The sequence below is a fragment of the Tachyglossus aculeatus genome, chromosome 7 (genome assembly GCF_015852505.1).
Source record: "Tachyglossus aculeatus isolate mTacAcu1 chromosome 7, mTacAcu1.pri, whole genome shotgun sequence".
Taxonomy (NCBI): domain Eukaryota; kingdom Metazoa; phylum Chordata; class Mammalia; order Monotremata; family Tachyglossidae; genus Tachyglossus; species Tachyglossus aculeatus.
In genome coordinates, this window is record NC_052072.1 from 23,586,278 (window position 1) to 23,607,099 (window position 20,822).

At 47.8% G+C, this 20,822-nt stretch overlaps 1 protein-coding gene across 1 annotated transcript in view; it reads left to right on the plus strand.

Annotated features, from left to right (window-relative positions):
• Positions 1–20,822, plus strand: part of PIGR (polymeric immunoglobulin receptor) — a 41,357-nt gene that overhangs the window by 10,833 nt on the left and 9,702 nt on the right. The window contains exons 2-6 of the mRNA XM_038749170.1: positions 6,117–6,208; positions 8,887–9,231; positions 15,345–15,995; positions 17,315–17,641; positions 19,277–19,618. Coding sequence (XP_038605098.1) covers positions 6,169–6,208; positions 8,887–9,231; positions 15,345–15,995; positions 17,315–17,641; positions 19,277–19,618 — 1,705 coding nt within the window. The 5' untranslated portion in view covers positions 6,117–6,168. The remainder of the gene's footprint in view (positions 1–6,116; positions 6,209–8,886; positions 9,232–15,344; positions 15,996–17,314; positions 17,642–19,276; positions 19,619–20,822) is intronic.

The window sequence follows — 20,822 nt, forward strand, 5'->3', positions numbered from 1 at the left end:
TTGATCGATCTTACCTGTCCTTTCCATGTGCCGAAGTCACCTTTCCCTGGGCTCCCGAGGTTGGGACCAAACCGCCCCACCAGCATCAGGGGCTGTTTGGGGAAAATCTCATCCCGATGTTCAGCAGCCGGACCACCAGCCCTTTGCTGGGGCAGATCTGATTTTGAGATGAGGTACTTGGCAGGGACGACCCCGAGCAAGGCTCTGCCCACTCCTTGCCCGGGCATGCCAACCAAGGGTCGGGCTCTACGTGTCTGAGCTTGTGATGGGGGAACCGTCCTCCACAGAAGCAACTGTGGAGACTGCCGATGTCAACTTGACCAGGTATTCCCTGGCAGGCTGAAAAGCAGTAGGATCTAGTGGAAACAGCAGGATCTGGGTTCTAATTCCGGCTCTGCCACTCATCTGCTGTGCAACCTTGGGCAAGGCGCTTCACTTCTCTGTGCCTCAGTTCTCTTATTAGCGGAATGGGAATTCAATAATTGTTCTCCCTCCTACTTAGATTGTTAGCCCCATGTGAGACTTGATTATCTTCTATCTCAACCAGCGCTTAGTACTCACTTGGCACATTGTATGCGTTTAACAAAAACCACAATTATTATTGACTGTTGTGTGCTCATTCCTGTCTTCTCAATCCTGTAGTGTACTTTCACTACTTGCTTTGGCTGAAATGTGTTGACAGAATGAAGCAACACACACTTGTTTGGATAAAGAGAGACCTGGTATTGGAAGGAATGGTTTGTGCCCGTGGGCACCGGGGAGGTGGGGGCAGAGAAGCAGTGTAGCCTAGTGGGTAGAGCACGGGCCTGGGAATCAGAAGGACCTGGTTTCTAATTCCGGCTCTGCCACTTGTGAGAAGCAGTGTGGCTCAGTGGAAAGAGCCGGGCTTTGGAGTCAGAGGTCATGGGTTCAAATCCTGGCTCTGTCAATTGTCAGCTGTGTGACTCTGGGCAAGTCACTTAACTTCTCTGGGCCTGAGTCACCTCATCTGTGAAATGGGGATTAAGACTGTGAGCCCCCCATGGGACAACCTGATCACCTTGTAACCTCCCCAGTGCTTAGAACAGTGCTTTGCACATAGTAAGTGCTTAATAAATACCATTATTATTATTATTATTCAATCAATCAATCAATCTTATTTATTAAGCACTTACTGTGTGCAGAGCACTGTACTAAGCGCTTGATGTCTGCTGTGTGACCTTGGGCAGGTCACTTCACTTCTCTGTACCTCAGTTACCTCATCTGTAAAATGGAGATTAAGACTTTGAGCACCTTGTGGGACTGTGTCCAACCCGATTTGCTTGCATCCACTCCAGCGCTTAGTACAGTGCCTCGTAAATAGGAAGCACTTAATAGATACGACCACTTTTTTGTTTTTTATTTTATAACACAAATTTGCCTTAAGGTAGAGATTTACAAGAATGGAGGGCTGGGCTCAATGGGGGACTCACCCTGCCATCCCACTTGGGACTCTAGAGGGGAAGAACTGGTACTGAATCCCCACTGCACAGAGAAGTGAAGTGACTAACCTGTTGTGTGACTTTGGGGAAGAATACAGAGCTAGGATTAGAACCCAGGTCATCTGATTCCCAGGCCCACACTCTTTCCACTTGGCCATTGTTTAAGAGAAATCTGTTTTCAGGGACCTATTGTCTGAGCTTCCTCCACTGATCCGAAATCTACTAACTAAGCCTTCCTCTCCTCCCACTTCCTTCTGCGTCACCCTGACTTACTCCCTTCATTCATCCTCCCTCCCATCCCCACAGCTCAAATGTATAGATCTGTAGTTTATTTATGTATATTAATGCCTGTCTTCCCCTCAAGACTGTGAGCTAGTTGTGGACAGGGAATGTGTCTCCCAAGCGCTTAGTACAGTAAACGCTCAAAAAATACGATTGCATATTTCTGCTTATTCTTTGGGGAAGAAACCTGCCCCAGGGAGTAGTCCACAGCCCTGGTAGTTGGAACTGCTGGTCCGCATCCTATCTCTGCCTCTGCCCCTCTGTGAAAACAAAGCATGTTACCACACTCTCTGGGCCTCACCTTTCCCTAGCAGTGGATTGCGGGGAGGGGACAATTAACTCTGCCCCTTCCCTGCCTGGCAGGAAGGTAATGAAGACTGGACAAAGAGAGGTGGAGGAGGAAGGAAGGGAGAAAGGGACTCTGTATAGAAGTTTCAGTGCTGGGGGTAAGTGCTGAATAAACACAAGATATTGTTATTTAATCTAAACTTGACCCTGATCAAATGAAAGGAAATCCAGAAAGACATTCCTTTAATCTTTGCAACTGGACTCCAGCTAGGGGTGAGGCGACCCAAAGACAACCGTTCGGGAGTCAGTTCACCATCCCCCCCGAATCTCCCCCGGCAACCTTCCCCACACAAACACACTGCACGTAAACACACACATACACATTCTCTCTCTCTCTCATATGGAAGCATAGACTGGGCTTTATGTCTCTCTGCATGGATTGCGCTGTCCACATCCCCTCCCTTGCTGCAAATGGCTGAGAAGGTGAAGTCACTCACGCCCCCACCCCTCCTCCGGCATCAAATCCCTTGGCTACCACCAGCTCGATCTGTCACTCCATGTTGGTCAAAACATTCCAGACCCCAAGTCCTGATTTCAGGAGTTAATCATTGGCCAAGAGCAAAGAGTCCTTGAACAAAATGACCCCAGGAGGAGCACACACGTACACCCACCCCAAATATTCATTCACAAATGCACACACACAGGTATACACTGACATTCTCACACAGACATACACATGCAGACATGCTCATATAGACACGCGAACGCATACGCAACCCATATGCACCACTGACCGATATTCCGACAAGAACCCGTGCAAGCACGCGCACCCGCCGCTTGCACACACACGATCACAAATGCTCACCCTCAAAAAAAAAAGTAAAGCCAGAGAAACAAGAACACTTTTATCTCTACAAGGAAGTAAAAATGACTTCCTTGCTGGGAAATTACTTGTGGGAGAGTTATAACCAAGACAAACAACTAAATCATCTGGGTAAATGGTGTTTGTTTTTGAATTCACTGGAACTGGGAGAACCCCATATCTCAGACTCTGTTCTAGGGCTGGCTAGGCAGCTCAGGGTCACTCAGGGGCCGGATGGGGAGCCGGGAAGACTTCTCAGATTGGTTGAAGAGGGCTTCCAATCCCACCAAACCCCTGCTCTCTGGAATCTCGGCCCTTATCTTTATTGGACTTCAATTGCCGGTGCTGGACAAGCATTAAAGGCTGCCTTTTCATTTCCTCATGGGCCAGAGCAATAACTCCGTTGCCTTTAAACAGTTTCCTCTCGTGATGCCTTCGGATCTTGCATTCAGTTCATCTCTGCAAGACCTTCCTCCCGAGCTAATCTGCCGTGCTGAGGAGAGGGAGGATCTCAGAGAATCAGCCAGAAAGGCAGACTGTCAGTCAATGAGACAGCCATTCAATCAGCTGACCAGTCAGTTACCCAGACTGACAATGAGAAGCATCATGGACTAGTGGATAGAGCAGTGGCCTGGGAGAATAAAGGATCTGGGGTCTCATCCCAGCTCCACGACTTGTCTGCTGTGTGACCTTGGATAAATCACTTAACTTCTCTGGGCCTCAGTTACCTCAACTGTAAAATTGGAATGAATACTGTGAACCCCAAGGGGGACATGGACTGTGTCCAACCCGATTAGCATGTGTGTATCCCAGCGCTTAGTACAGTGCATGATACATAGTAAGCACTCTACAAATGCCATAAGAAAAATAAAATTAGTCAGCCAGAGAGCCAGTTGGTCAATTAGTGAAACAATCAGAAAAACAGACTGTCAGTCAGTCAGACAATCAGGGAGTCAGTCAGCAATCTGTAATTGTGTACACATGGAGGGCAGAGTCCTGACCTGGGCCCCCTAGGGAGAGATAAAGGGAAGAAGAAGGGAAAGTCCCTGCTCTTGAAGGGTAAACGGGTGAAGCACAGAGCCATTATTAGTGGGATTCAACTCATTCATCCAGCTCAGTCGTTGGAAGAAAATCTATCAATCAATCTTATTTATTGAATGCCTACTGAATAACAGAGCACTGTACTAAATGCTTTGAAGAGAGGAAAATATGACCAAAAGGTGTTGTCTTTGAATTCCCTGCAACTCGGAGATTTTGATCTCAGAGTCACTCTTGGGGCTAGTCAAGCGGCTCTTTACAAAAGGATCTGCTGCAGCCAAGAATGGACTAACCCGCTTGGACATTGGGAAAATCCCAGTGGATGGTTCCTGTCCTGGCTGATGTGGGCTGGACCTGGTTCTGAACAGCCCATCAAAACTCCCTTACTTCCAGGTACAGAACTGCTCTCCTGACTGACTCCAGGCAAGTAAGGAGTTTCGTGGGGACAGTTATGAGAACTTAGTAGTTGATGGAAGAAAATGATAATAGTAATCATAATTATGGTACTTGTTAAGCACTTACTATGTGCCAAATGCTGGTCTAAACTCTGGGGTAGATACCAGTTAATCACAGTGGTCACAGTCCCTGTCCTACATGGGGCTCACACTCTTAATTCCCATTTTACAGGTGAGGCTCAGAGAAGTTTAGTGACTTGCCCAAGGTCACAAAGCAGACATGTGGCGGAGCCCGGATTAGAACCCAGTTCTTCTGACTCCGAGGCCTGTGCTTTATCCACTAAACCGTGCTGCTTCTCTATTTGATGTTCCTCAAACTCCCCTCTCCCCCGGAACTCCCTTCCCCTTCATATCCGACAGATGATCACTTTCTTCATCTTCAAAGTCGTATTAAAATCCCATCTCTGCCAAGAAGCCTTCCCTGCCTAAGCCATCATTTCCCCTACACCCTCTCCTTTCTGCATTGCCTTTGCACTTGGAGTTGTACCTTTTATTCAGTCTCACAGCACTTATGAAAAGCAGCATTGCTTAGTGGAAAGAACACGGGCTTGAGATTCAGAGGTCATGGGGTTCTAATCCCAGCTCTGCCACTTTTCTGCTTTGTGACCTTGGACAAGTCATTTAATTTCTCTGGGCCTCAGTTCCCTCATCTGTAAAATGGGGATGAAGACTGTGAGCCCCATGTGGGACAACCTGATTACCTTGTATCTACCCCAGCACTTAAAACAGTGCTTGGCACATAGTAAGCACTTAACAAATACCATTATTATTATTATTATTGCTATCATTATTATCATTATATCCAGATCTGTAATTTATTTTAAAGTCTGTCTTTCCCTCCACACTGTAATCTCCTTGTAGACAGGGATCATGTCTACCAACTCTATCAAATTGTACCCCCCCAACATCTTACTTCCCAAGCGCTTAGTACAGTGTTCTGCACAGAGTAAGCACTCAATAAACACGATTGAATGAATGAATGTCCTGCACCACAGTAAGCACTCAATAAATACCATTTATAGATTGAATACAGACCTCAATTACCACTAAGTGTCTACCCCTGAAGATAGGTGACCCCAAACCAGTGGATAGTGCCATAAATGGGGACACCAACCTCCCTAAATGTTGGCACTGGTCTTGGAGCAGTTCATTTCTGCAGTGGGAGCACTTTTTTCCAGAGATCACACTGTAATCTACTAGATTGTCACCTCCTTGGGGGGCAGGGATCACATCTTCGAACTCTATCATACTTTCCCAAGCACTTAATACAGTGCTCTGCCCACATTAAGCAGTCAATAAATACAACTGATATTATATTCAATCTGCCATGGCAGAGGATCTTTTAAAGCTGCTACTCATCCTGAATCTCAGTGGTATTTATGAAGAGTTTACCGTGTGCAGAGCACTGTACTAAGCACTTGGGAGAGTATCATACAACCAACTTGGTAGGTACGTTCCTAGCCTGCCATGAGCTTACAGTCTAGAGTTTACAGTCATAGTTGTGAGGTGTTCTAATCTGTCCCTAATCAATCAATCAATTAATGGCATTTATTGAGTGCTTACTATGTGCAGAGCACATAGTGTGAGAAGTGAATTTGGTTATCCCAAAGAAAGATGTCTTAGGAATTGATCCAGAAATACACTGTTTCAACAGGACACCTTTAACTCTCTTCTCCAGTTGGAGGTCCAGAAAGAAAGGGCTTTCAACTCACTGGTGCTGTTTCTTTTCAGGTTTCAGATAGAAAGAGGAGACAGGCCATAGAACTCCTTGTAATCCAGCAGGATGGCTCTCCTCTTCATCTGCCTCTTTGCTCTCCTTCCAGGTGAGTTGGGAAAACTTGCTGAACTGGGAGGAAGGTGGAGGCGGGGAAGACAGGAGCGGAGCTCAGCCTCTTGCAGGTGATACAGGTCCTCTGGAGGCAGAATACAGATTTCTTCTCAGAGAACTTATCTTACTACACTTAATTCACCCGGAAGCAGAGTGGACTCCCTCCCTCAGCTCTACCCCCCTCCCCGTCCCACAGCACTTGTGTATATGCGGACATATTTATTATTCTATTTATTTTATTAACGATGTGTATATATCTATAATTCTATTTATTTATATTGATGCTATTGATGCCTGTTTACTTGTATCTGTTTTGTTTAGTTGTCTGGCTCCCCCCTTCTATATTGTGAGTCCGTCGTTGGGTAGGGATTGCCTCTATTTGTTGCTGAACTGTACTTTCCAAGCACTTAATACAGTGCTCTGCACTCAGTAAGCACTCAATAAATACGATTGAACAAATGAATGAAAGAGCATGAGCCTGGGAGCCAGAGGACCTGGGTTCTAATCCTGGCTTTACCACTTGCCTGCTGTGTGACCTTGGGCAAGTCACTTCACTCCTCTCAGCCTCAGTTTCTCAACTGCAAAATGGAGATGCAATACCTGTTCTCCTACCTGCTTTGACCTGGAGCACCCTGTGGGACAGGGATCATATCCATCTTGATTAAGTTGTGTCTACTCCAGCGCGTGACGCATAGTAAGCACTTGACAAATACCATTAAAAAAAAAGCTAATCTTGACTCTTGATCGCGAGGACAAATCCCCAAACCCATCCAAGGGTTTTGATTCCACGTGTGTAATAAGGCAGGTTACAAGGGATATGGTCAGGGGCTATGCAGGGCTATTAATTTAAACTTCGCAGGTGAACTTTAAGGCTAATATAATGGCTCTACCATCATCCAACTAGTACAAAACCTTCAAGGTACAGCACTCTCTGTTAGATGACTAGGCCCCATGTTAGAGGTGGGATGTCTTATTAATAATAATAATGATAATAATGGTAGCATTTGTTAAGCACTTACTATGTGCCAAGCACTCTTCTAAGTGCTGGGGTAGATACTAGGTAATCAGTTTGTCCCATGTGGGGCTCACAATCTTAATCCCCATTTTATAGATGAGGTAACTGAGGCACAGAGAAGTTAAGTGACTTGCCCAGAGTCACACAGCTGATAGGTGGCAGAGCCTTGGAACCTCCTGTGAACAGGGATCAGTTTCCCCAGCAATCCATCAATTAGTGGTATTTATTGAGTGTGTATGTGTGCAGAACATTGTACCAAGTGTTTAGGACAGTTTCTACTCCCAATCCATCAGATCCCTCCCCTAAAGGCTTCAGAGAGCACAATAAAGTTAAAAGACACGATCCCTGCCTTCAAAGAGTTTACCACCTGGTAAGCTAGCACCCGGACAGTCTTCATCCACAGATCCAGATACATTGAGAACAGAGCAGATTGAGTTGAAATAGCAGGGAAATGGTGAATGGATGACGTAGGGTAGTGAGGTTTGGGGTTAAAGGCTGGACATGGAATAGGCACATAATTTTGGAATTACTCATTAACTAGAAGGAAAACATTTCTTGGTCTGAGTGACCATGAGAAGCAGCGTGACCACATGGAAAGAGCATGGGCCTGGGAGTGAGAGGCCCTGGGTTCTAATTCTGGCTCTGCTACTTGTCTGCTCTGAGAACTTAGACAAGTCACCTAACTTCTTTGTGCCTCAATTCCTTGATCTGCTAAATGGGGACTGGGTATTGACCAGTTCTCCCTCTTACCTAGAATGTGAGCCTCAGGTGGGACCTGATTGTCTTGTATCTACTCCAGTGCTAAGTACACTGCTTAGCACATAATAGATAATTAATAACAATAAAACTTAATAATTATGGCACTTGTTAAGCACTTACTGTCTGCCAAGCACTGGTCTAAGTGCTGGGGTAGATACGAGTTAATCAGGTTGGACAAAGTCCCTGTCAACCAATCAATCAATCGTATTTGTTGAGCGCTTACTGTGTGCAGAGCACTATACTAAGCACTTGGGAAGTACAAGTTGGCAACATATAGAGACAGTCCCCACCCAACAGTGGGCTCACAGTCTAAAAGGGGGAGACAGAGAACAAAACAAACATACTAACAAAATAAAATAAATAGAATAGATATGTACAAGTAAAATAAATAAATAAATAAATAGAGTAATAAATATGTACAAACATATATACAGGTGCTGTGGGGAAGGGAAGGAGGTAAGATGGGGGGATGGAGAGGGGGGGCGAGGGGGAGAGGAAGGAAGGGGCTCAGTCTGGGAAGGCCTCCTGGAGGAGGTGAGCTCTCAGTAGGGCCTTGAAGGAAGGAAGAGAGCTAGCTTGGCGGATGGGCAGAGGGAGGGCATTCCAGGCCCGAGGGAGGACGTGGGCCGGGGGTCGATGGCGGGACGGGCGAGAACGAGGTACGGTGAGAGTAGCGGCAGAGGAGCGGAGGGTGTGGGGTGGGCTGTAGAAGGAGAAGAGAAGTGAAGTGATTTGCCCAAGGTCATATGGGCAGACATGTGGCGGAGTAGGATTAGAACCCAGGCCCTTCTGACTCCCACTGTTTGTCTAGACAAATACTTTTATTATTATTATTATTATTATTAACATTATTATGATCATTCTCTCTGTCTTCCCTTTCCCCTACCTCCAACCTCCAGTGGTCTCCATGAAGAGTCCCATCGTCGGCCCCAGTAAGGTTAGCAGTGTCCCGGGTGGGACCGTCTCCATCAAATGCTTCTATCCTCCCACTTCTGTCAACCGGCACGACCGGAAGTACTGGTGCAAGCTGGAAGCCCGGGGCCAGTGCATCACCCTCATCTCGTCAGGGGGTTTTGTCACCAAGGACTACGCCGGCCGGGCCAACCTCACCAACTTTCCAGAGCAAAACATGATGGTGGTGGATGTCACCCAGCTGGGAGAGAAAGACACTGGAGTCTACAGGTGTGGCGTGGGGGTCAATAACCGGGGCCTGTACTTCAACGTCAGCCTGAACGTAAGACAAGGTAACGTAGATTCCTTCCGTCTCTGGCCATCTGCTCTCTGCTGAGGATGAAAGGAGAGTGGACAGCAAAAGGGATTTAGGCTAGACACCAGGGATGATTTCCCATCTGGAAAGGATGCTGGACACTGCAATGGGTAATAATAATAATAATAATAATAATAATAATAATGATGATGGCATTTGTTAAGTGCTCACTATGTGCAAAGCACTGTTCTAAGTGCTGGGGGGATACAAGGTGATCAGGTTGTCCCACGTGGGACTCACAGTCTTCATGCCCATTTTACAGATGAGGGAACTGAGGCTCCGAGAAGTTAAGTGGCTTGCCCAAGGTCACACAGTAGACATGTGGCAGAGCCGGGATTCGAACCCATGACCTCTGACTCCAAAGCCCATGCTCTGTCCACTGAGCCACGCTGCTTCTCAGAAACACATAGAAATTCAAACACACGACAGAAATTTCCACTAGGCCATGCTGGGAAGTCAGAAGACCTGGGTTCCGATCCTGGCTCTGCCACAAACCTGCTGTGTGACCTTGGGCAAATCACTTCACTTCTCCTTGCCTCAGTTCCCTCAACTGTCAAATGTAGATTCAATATCTGTTCTCTCTCCCACTTAGTCCGTGAGCCCCATGTGGGACCCGATTATCATATCTCTTCCCTAGCACTTAGTACAATGCTGGGCACATAACAAGTGCTTAACCAGGACCACAATTATTATTAGAAGTGGTTTGACTTTTGGCCTTCTCCTTCTCCTCTCCTTCTCCCAAGGAATCTGGAAGCCAGGGTTCTAGGCCCCGTTCTTCCACTGAGAAGCCACTTTATCAAATTGGGCTAGTCTCTCTTCTTCAGGCCTCAGTTTTCTCATTGGAACACTATGGATAATTGTCCTATATGTTCCACACGCCATACTTCTCAGGGGTAAAGATTGGGCTGAAAAAGAAGGTAACAGAGGGTTTGTGGGTGGGGCACGTGGTGACCACAAGCCAGCTGACATGGCCAGATTTTTCACTCATGGCATGTAGGGAGGCTGGCCTGGGACACTAGAAAAATCAATCAGCTAGATTTATTGAGCACTTACTGTGTGCAGAGCACTGTATTAAGCTCAGCGTGGCTTAGTGACAGGAGCATGGGCTTGGGAATCAGAAGTCATTCATTCATGCAGTTGTATTTATTGAGCACTTACTGTGTGCAGAGCACTGTACTAAGCGCTTGGGAAGTACAAGTTGGCAACATATAGGGACGGTCCCTACCCAACAATGGGCTCACAGTCTAGAAGGGGGACCTCACAGTCTAGGCCGTGGGTTCTAGTCCCGGCTCCTCCACTTGTCAGCTGTGTGACTTTGAGCAAGTCACTTAACTTCTCTGTGCCTGTTACCTCATCTGTAAAATGGGGATGAAGACTGTGAGCCCCACGTGGGACAACCTGATTACCTTGTATCTACCCCAGTGCTTAGAAGAGTGTGTGGCACATAGTAAGCGCTTAACAAAAACCATCATTATTGTTATTATTATTATTACTGGGATAGTACATTATAACAATATAACAAAGCACTGGCCTATGTGCTCCAGGTCTACGTCAACAGTCCATCCATCCGTGGTATTTATTGAATGCTTACTCTGAGAAAAGCACTGAACTGAATGCTTGGGAGAGCACAATAGAGTAGGTAGAACATGATTCTGCCCTCAAGAAGCTTAGAACCAAGCGGGGGAGACAAAACACTTAAATCAATTACAGGTAAGAAAAAGTAATAGGATATTTAAGATATGTACAAAAGTACTAAGGGGGCAGTTGTGCTTACTGAAGTGCTGAGGTGCTGTGGAAGCCCTGAACTGGCAGTTGGAGCCACTTAAGTTTAAAAGTAATCATAAACAGGTTGAAAGAAAATCAGGAAGTAGGCCTATGTGGAATTGACTGCCAACCCATTAGTCAATATTTGTCGAGTGTTTACTGTGTTTAGAGAATTGTGCTAAGTGCTTGGGAGAGTATAGTCGAATTGGTAGATATGATTCTGGTCCTCAAAGGATTTACAATTTCCTGGGGCAGATAGACACTAAAATAAATTACAGATAGAGGGAAGAAGGAAAAGGGGATACCTACATGAATCACTACTTTATTGATTAATCACATTTACTGAGTGCTTGCCCCCTCCTTTCTTCCCTCCTTAACCACCACCTTCAACTGTTCCCTCTCCCATGGCTTCTTCCCCACTGTTTTCAAACATGCCCATGACTCCCCTATTCTAAAAAATCTCTGCCTTGAACTCATGGCTCCCTCCCATTATTGCCCCATCTCCCTCCTACTCTTCCTCTCCAAACTCCTTAAGCAAGCTGTCTCAAGTTTCCCTCCTCCAAACCTCTCCTTGATCCCCTCCAATCTGGCTTCTGTCCCCTTTACTCCACAGACACCACCCTCTCAAAGGTCACCAACGATCTCCTTCTTGCCAAATCCAACGGCCTTTATTCCTTCCTAATCCTCCTTAACCTCTCAGCTGCCTTCAACACTATCGACCATCTCGCTTCTCCTGGAAACATTTTCCAACCTCAGCTTCAGTGACCCTGCCCTCTCCCGGTTCTCCTCCTATCTCTCTGGCCCTCATTCTCAGTCTCTTTAGCAGGCTCCTCCTCTGTCTCCCACCCCTTAACTGTGGGGGTCCCTCAAGATTCAGTTCTGGATCCCCTTCTATTCTCCACCTACAACCACTCCCTTGGAGAACTCACTCACTCACATGGCTTCAACTATCACCTCTAAGTGGATGATTCTCAAGTCTACACCTCCAGTTCTAATCTCTCTTCCTCTCTGCAGTCTTGCATTTCCTCCTGCCTTCAAGACATCTCTACCTGGATGTCCCACCATCACCTCAAAGTTAACATGTCTAAAAAAGAGCTCCTTATCTTCCCACCCAAACCCTGCCCTTCCCCTGAGTTTCTCGTCATTGCAGGCGGCACCACCATCCTTCCTGTCTCACAAACCCATAACCTTAGCTTTATCCTTACTCCTCTCTCCCACACTCAACCCACATATTCAATCCATTACCTAATCCTGTTGTTTCAACCTTCACATCGCTAAAATCTGCCCTTTCCTCTCCATCCAAACCGCTACCACATCAGGCAAAAACTCCTCACCCTCGGCTTTAAGGCTGTCCATCACCTCACCCCCTCCTACCTCACCTCCCTTCTCTCCTTCTCCAGCCCAGCCCGCACCCTCCGCTCCTCTGCCACTAATCTCTTCACCGTGTCTCATTCTCGCCTGTCCTGCCGTCGACCCCCGGCCCACGTCCTCCCCCTGGCCTGGAATGCCCTCCCTCCTTTTGCCCATCCGCCAAGCTAGCTCTCTTCCTCCCTTCAAAGCCCTACTGAGAGCTCACCTCCTCCAGGAGGCCTTCCCAGACTGAGCCCCCTCCTTCCTCTCCCCCTCCTCCCCCTCCCCATCCCCCCGCCTTTTCTCCTTCCCCTCCCCACAGCACCTGTATATATGTGTATATGTTTGTACGTATTCATTACTCTATTTATTTATTTTATTTGTACATATTTATTCTATTTATTTTATTTTGTTAATATGTTTTGTTTTGTTCTCTGTCTCCCCCTTCTAGACTGTGAGCCCACTGTAGGGTAGGGACTGTCTCTATATGTTGCCAACTTGGACTTCCCAAGCTCTTAGTACAGTGCTCTTCACACAGTAAGAGTTCAATAAATACGATTGAATGAATGAATTAATTAATCCAAGTATTTATCCTATCCCTCCTTGATTACTGTATGGGCCTCCTTGCTGACCTTCCTGCCTCCTGTCTCTCCCAACTCCAGTTCATACTTCACTCTGCTGCCCAGGTCATTTTTCTACAGAAACATTCAGTCTATGTTTCCCCACTCTTCAAGAACCTCCAGTTGTTGCCCATCCACTTTCGCATCTAACAGAAACTCCTTACCATCAGCTTTAAAGCACTCAATCACCTTGCCCCCTCTTACTTCTTCTCACTATTCTCTTACCACAACCCAGCCTGAACACTTTGCTCCTCTAATGATAACCTTCTCATCATACCTCCAACTCTTCTATTTCGCCGCTGACCTCTTGCCCATGTCCTGCCTCTGGCCTGAAACGCCCTCCCTCTTCATACCGACAGATAATTGCTCTCCTCACCCTTAAAATCTCACTGAAGCCACATCTCCTCCAAGAGGCCTTCCCTGACTAAGCCCTCCTTTCCTTTTCTCTCACTCCCTTCTGCATCACGCTGACTTATTCCCTTTATTCATCTCTACTTCCAGCACCTCAGCACTTCTCTGTATCTGTAAATTTATTTATTTATGAAACTATCTGTCTCCCCCTCTAGGCTATAAGCTCACTGTGGGCAGGGATTGTGTTTGTTGTATTGTTATATTGTACTTTCCCAAGTGCTTAATACAGTGCTCTGCACAGAATAAGTGCTCAATAAATATAATAATAATGGTGATGGCATTTGTTAAGTGCTTACTATGTGCAGAGCACTGTTATAAGCGCTGGGGGGATACAAGGTGATCAAGTTGTCCCCCGTGGGGCTCACAGTCTTAATCCCCATTTTACAGATGAGGGAACTGAGGCTCAGAGAAGTTAAGTGACTTGCCCAAGGTCACACAGCAGATGAGGCAGAGTCGGGATGATTTACTGACTGCAGAGCACTGTACTAAGTGCTTGGGAGAGTACAATATAACAGGATTAGCAGACACATCAGCTGATAGTCTAATACAGTATGTAAGCTATGCACAAAAGTGCAAAGGGAATTTTTTTAATGGTATTTGTTAAGCGCTTATTATGTGTCAAGCACTATTCTAAGTGTTGTGGTAGATATGAGGTAATCAGGTTGGACACAGTCCCTTTCCCACAGGGGGATCACAATCTTAATCCCCATTTTACAGATGAGGGAACCAAGAGGTGAAGTGACTTGCTCAAGGTCACACAGCAGACAAGTGGTCCTCTGTCTTTCAGCCCCATGCTCTTTCCACTGGGCTATGCTGCGTCTTTATAAGGTTGTAAGCACTGAAATGTTAAGTGGCATGAAAGTGCTGAAGTGGCAGTTAGGGTGGGATCTAAGCAGAGAATATTAGAAATGAATCAGGGAAGGCCTCCCAGAAGAGATATAATTTCAGAGGGGCTTGGTAAGTAGGAAAAGCAGTGGTCTATCAGATATGAAGGGGGAGAGAGTTCCAGGCAAAGAGGGAGAGTGTGAGACGGAGTTTGATGGTGGGCGAGATGAGAATGAGGCACAATGAGACAATTACCTTAAGAGGAAGTGCGCAAGCCGGGGTGTAGTGGGAGAGGAGAGTGGATAAGTGAGTGGAAAAGAGCTGATTGAATGCCTTCAAGCTAACAGAGGGTTCACTTGGATGGAGAGGGAGGGGTGGACCCTAGGTTATATTTTGTTTCTCTTGAGCTTTCCCTTTGTGTTGGGTTTTCTTTAGTTCTTTGGGCTGGGGTGCTCTTAATGCAGGCAGCGGATGGATGCTAAAGTTCCCTGAGCTCAGGAATGGGATGGGGGCAGCAGGAGATGGGATATGTAGAGATATAGGATACGTAGGGATAGGGATATGGGGGAATTTGGGTGGATCCACTACAAATTTTTCAGGACATTGAATCGTTGGGGTTGGATTCATTGATTTGGAGGTCTGGGGTTCAGACATGAGCCTCTTATGGTATACACTAGTGAGAGGGGAAAGTAGTAGAGATTTTGAGGACCAACCATGCTGCTCGACCCATTAATAATAATTGTGGTATCAGCCCTTTCTATATTCCAGGCGCTAGTGGTTACAGCATGGGCCTGGGAGTTAGAAGGACCTGGGTTCTCATCTTAGCTCCGCCACTTACCTGCTGTGTGACCTTGGAAAAGTCGCTTCACTTCTCTGTGCCCCAGTTACCTCATCTGTAAAATGGAGATTGAGATAGTGAGCCCTATGCGGGACAGGAACCGTGTCCAATCTAATTAGCCTGTGTTTATTCCAGAGCTTAGTATGATTCCTGGCACACAGTAAGAGCTTAACAAATACCAAGGGGAAAAAAAGCACTGGGGTAGATACACCACAATCAGACCAGACCCATTCCCTATCCCACACGGAGTTCTCAGTCTAAGTTTCCCCCTTCACCCTCCAGGCCCCCTGCCCTCAGAAGATCCCCAAGTCTATGTCGCCGAGCAAGGTGGCACCGTGAACTTCACCTGCCCCTTCCAGGACAGTAGCCTCCGGAAATATATTTGCAAGCTGGAGGATACAAGCTGCGTCAACATCATCGATTCCAACGGGAATGTGAATCCAGAGTTCCAAGGTAGGGTCTCCCTGATCATCCATGACACCTCAAGGAAGAACTTCACCGTCTCCCTCAACCACATCCAGCAGGAAGACATGGGGAATTACATCTGCGGCACGGGAGTCTATGGTGGCGAAGGGGATAGGAGCAACTTAGTCCTGGAGCTGCTGGAGCCAGAGAGCGAGCTGGTCTACTCGGAGCTGGGGGGCTCGGTCACCCTGCAGTGTGCCCTGGGCCAGCAGTACGCGGCCGTACCCAAATACGTGTGCAAGAAAGAGGGGGAAAACTGTGTGACTGTAGTCAACACCAAGGGGAACTGGGCCAAGGCCTTTGAAGGGAGGGTGCTGCTGGCCAACCAGGAGCCCCCCGGCTCCTTCAGCGTCTCCATCACGCGGCTACGGAAGACGGACGCCGGACTGTACCTGTGTGGGGCCAATCGGGACGGAGCTTATGGGGGTGAAGGGCCCCTCCAAGCCAAGGAGCTCCATGTCTCTGAAGGTAAGGTGAAGGTTCCTCAGAAAGGAGGAGATTACCCTCTTAGGTGGACCATCCAGTTCTGGGGATGATCTGGGCTTATTCCATGGCCTCCTCCCTCGGGGGTGGGTGGGGACAGAGAGGGAGAGAAGGGTAACCTCTCCAGACTTGCTGAGGGGGTGAGAGGGCTGGAGGGAAAGGAGATTGGAATTTGTGAGCTAAAATAGAATTGGCGTTTCTCTTCCGATCTCAGTGTCAGTGGAGGAAATCACCCAAATGCCTAAAGAAAAAGCATCAGCAAATTCATCTTCTGCTACGTAGTCGGGGACAGTCCGGCCATTGACAAAGTCAGTCATTAACTCTAGCCCTAACGATGCCAAGCCTGGTCTTCCACGCTAGCTCTAGCCTTATTCCTCATTGTAGAATGTTTCCCATAGCCAGTGGGTTGATTTTGATCTTTGGAAATGTTGAAGGTGAAGGTGTTGATGACTGGCCTTTTGGCATATGTTTTTAAGCAATCCCTCATCTGTGCGCTTCTTGTTTCCTCCACACTCGCAGAAAGGGACTATGGTATCAACCTCAAAATGCTTGGCAGGACACTTTTTACTAAGTATTTACTATGTATCAGGCATTCTTCTAAGTGCTGATGTAGATAAAAAGCCAACCAAGTTGGACATAGTCCTTGTCCCACAGACTTAATCCCAATTTTACAGATGAGGTCACCAAGGCACAGAGAAGTTAAATGGCTTGCCCGGGGTCGTACGGCAGGCAAGTAGCAGAGCTAGGATTAGAACCCAGATCCTTCTGACTCCCAGGTCTGGCTTTATCCACAAGGCCATGCTGCTTTTCACAGTCCTTCCAGAGGCAACCTCATCCTCACTCCTTCCTCCAGGCAGGATCGCCTCTCACTTCAGATGGGAAGCCTTGACTTCCTCCTCTCCAGGAAAAAAGATACCATATCCGCCTTTAGTCACCTCTGCCCACTCACTTAGCAGCAGTTCTTCCCAGTAGTAGCAACACCATTTATTGAGCGCCTTCTGAAGGCCATGAGTTGTGCTAAGCATCATGGATATAAAAAGTTGGCTACAAGTAGGGAAGTTAGAAGAAAGGCCAATTTCACAGCCCAGCCTTAAATTCCTTCTGACTTGGGGTCTGGGATCTGAGTCAGGGAAGACCGGGAATGGGGAGCTGGGATGGCTGGGACCAGGTCCTGACCCTGCCAACAGCAGGCCATGGGCTTTGTTCTCCCTCTCTGAAAATCGAAGGGTGCCCTCATTCCCGATTTGAACCCACCTCCTGGGCTGGCCCCTGCCCTGATGACTGTCCCTTGTCTGTACTTCCAGAGGTGACTCTGCCCCAGGGCCCCTTGGCGGTCAAGGGTGTGAACGGAGGCTCTGTAGCCGTGCAGTGTCCCTACGACCCCAAGGAGAACAAAACGTTGAAGTACTGGTGCCGGTGGAAGGGCAACAGTCATTGCCCCAACCTGGTGGACAGCGCCGGCGTGGTGAGTGAGGATTACAAGGGCCGGATCGCGTTGTTCGACCAACCGGACAAAGGCATCTTCACCGTGGTCCTCAACAGGCTCACCCCCAGAGACGTCGGCCACTACTGGTGCCTCACCACCGGGGAGCGGGAAAGGAAGTCCACCGTGGTGCTCAACGTCACTCAGGGTTTGAACCGGGTCCCCGGCGGTGGAGGGAAGGGGAAAGGGTGGGTCGGGTGAACCGAGGGTGGGAGAGGTCATCTTCATCATCCCCCTGCCTCCAGAAAGATCACCTTCTAAATCTCACAAAAGAGACTGGAGTCTGTCCCGATTTGAATGATCTGCAGGGATAGGGATTATTCAGCCTCCCTTACAGTCTCGCCTTAAGGCTCTCCCGCAGCCAGGAATGTTTCCCTGTCCAGCCCAGGGCTCTTTTCTTTCCCCTTAAGTTCATTTCCTGATAGAGTGGAGGGAGCCTTTAGGGCCCCAGGACCTCACTCCCGACCCCTGACAGAACCCCAAAATCCAGGCTCTGAGAGGATCTTCCCAACCCCCAAACTATGTCTTCCTTGGTGGGTCTGGGGAGGGGAAAGACGCGGAACTTGTTCACCAGCGCTGTTGCATTTTGCTCTCCCAAGTGTGCAGTACAGTGCTCTGCACACAATAAGTATTCAATAAATACCACTGATTGAATTCAACCCCAACTTGGCTGCAATTATAATTACAAATCCCCTGGCACCCTGAATGCTTTTGCCACCATAACTCTTGTTTAGAGTAAAATAATTATGGCATTTGTTAAGCACTAACTCTGTGCCCAGCACTGTTCTAAGCATTGGAGTAGATACAAGGTTATCTGTTTGGACCCAATCCCTGTCCCTCATGGGGCTCACAGATTTAGGGTACAGCTGCAACCTTTGCCACAGAGAGGATTTAAGGACATGCCCAAGCATTGCATGCATGCCTGATGCAGAGTTTGAAATGGCTTTCTCTCCTTTACCCCTTCTCGCATATCTTCCACCATACCCCACCTGCCGTGAACACAGTCACCCACCAGAGCAGTTGGCTAAGCACATATTCATTCATTCATTCAATCGTATTTATTGAGCACTTACTGTGTGCAGAACACTGTACTAAATGATTAGAAAGTACAATTCAGCAATAAGGAGAGACAACCCCTGCCTACACTGGGCTTACTGTCTAGACTATCTGCATCTTGAAGTGCAAAGTGAGTGTATCTAACAAGAGCGTAATACCATGAGTGGTGACATTTGTTCAGAGTTTACTGTGTGCTAAGCCCTGTGCTAAGCTCTGGGGTTGATCCAGGTCAGACACAATCCCTACTCCACATGGGGCTGACTACTTAGCAGGGAGGAAGAACAGGAGCCACAGGGGAGAGCTGGCCCAGGGATTTGGGAAGCAGCATGGCATAGTGGATAAAGCACCGACCTGGATGTCAGAAGGTCATGAGTTCTAATCCTGGCTCCACCACTTGGCTGCTGTGTGACCTTGGGCAAGTCCCTTCACTTCTCTGGGACTCAGTTCCCTCATCTGTAAAATGGGGATTGAGATGGTGATCCCCACGTGAGACAGGGACTGTGTCCAATCCGATTAGCTTTTATCAACACCAGTGTTTAGTGTGGTGCCTGACACATAGTAAGTGCTTAACAAATGCTGTAATTATCATTGTTATCATTATTTGGGTGGGGGAGGGTGTGGGCAAGGCAGGGAGGGGGCAGCAACAGTGGGGGAGAAGAGGAATGCGGAGGGGGAGAGGGGAACAGCGATGCGGAATTACCTTGTGCCCCGATTTCTGTCCTCCCAGGAGAGCCCAGCTTGAAGGCCCCGCAGGAAGCCAGTGGACAGCTGAAGCGCTCACTCAGCATATCGTGCCACTTCCCCTGCAAGTACTCCTCGTACGAGAAATTCTGGTGCAAGTGGAGTCCCAAGGGCTGCCAGCCCCTCCCTAGCCAGGAGCAGGGCCCCAGCGATGCCTTCATGGACTGCAACGAGAAGAGTCGCATCGTCTCCCTGAACCTGAACTCGCTCCAGGTGTCGGATGAAGGGTGGTACTGGTGCGGCGTCAAGAAGGCCGGCCTCTACGGAGAAACCGCCATCGTTTACCTCAGAGTGGAGGAGGACAGCTCGGCTCAGGGAGTCACGAAGGGTAAGTCTCCGGGATTCCTCCCTCCTGGGAATGGGAAGGGAAAGACAGGGAATTTGTCCATCGACTCTGTTGCATTTTGCTCTCCCAAGTGCTTAGTACAGTGCTCTGCACACAGTAAGCATTCAATGAATACAACTGATTGAGTTCAACCCCAACTTTGCTACCGTTTGCTGCAATCTCCCTGGTCCTGCCCCCCTGCTCCTTGGGGCAAGTCGTTTATCCCATTGCAAAGAGGGAAAATCGAGTCCAGCCCTCAGCCTCCAGGCAGACCTCCTGGCCAGGAGAGATGCTCCCATGTTGAAAAGATACCACCCCCTTTTTTTTAAATGGTATTTGTCAAGCTCTTAGAATTGGGGTAGATACCGGGAGGTTCTAATCTTGCCTCTGCCGTTTGTCTGCTGTGTGACCTTGGGCGAGACACTTAACTTCTCTGGGCCTCATTTATCTCATCTGTTGAAAGGGGATTAAGACTGTGATCCCCATGTGGGACAGGGATTCTATCCAACCAGATTATCCTGTATCTACCCTAACACTTACTATAGCGCCCAGCACACAGTAAGAACTTACTAAATACCATTAAAAAATAAAAGGAACTAAATGGCACTGGGATGAGGGTGAAGGTCAGGGGTCTCCCAGAAAAAAATTCCAGATTTGGGGGCTGAGAAGCCGTGTGGTTTAGTGGAAAGAGCACGGGCTTGGGAGTCAGAGGACATGGGTTCTAATCCCAGCTCCACCACTTGTCTGCTGTGTGACTTTGGGCAAACCACTTACCTTTTCTGTGCCTCAGTTACCTCATCTGTAAAATGGAGATTAAGACTGGTGAGCCCCACATGGGAAAACCTGATTACCTTGTATGTACCCCAGTGCTTAGAACAGTGCTTGGTACACAGTAAGCACTTCACAAATACCATAATTATTATTATTGCATTAGTGTTGTGCACATACACAGTATAGCACTCTGGCATCACTATGGCCCACAAGCTGCAGGTATACCCAATTTACCACGATGATAGACAAACGGGAGTCTTTCCTGCTTCTCATGGCCAAGAACCTGAAGTCACTCCTGACCCTCACTCCTCACTGTGGGGAAGTTCATCTTGGTGTCTTTCATTCATTCATTCATTCATTCAATTGCATTTATTGAGCACTTACTGTGTGAAGAGCACTGTACTAAGCGCTTGGGAAGCACAAGTCGGCAACATCT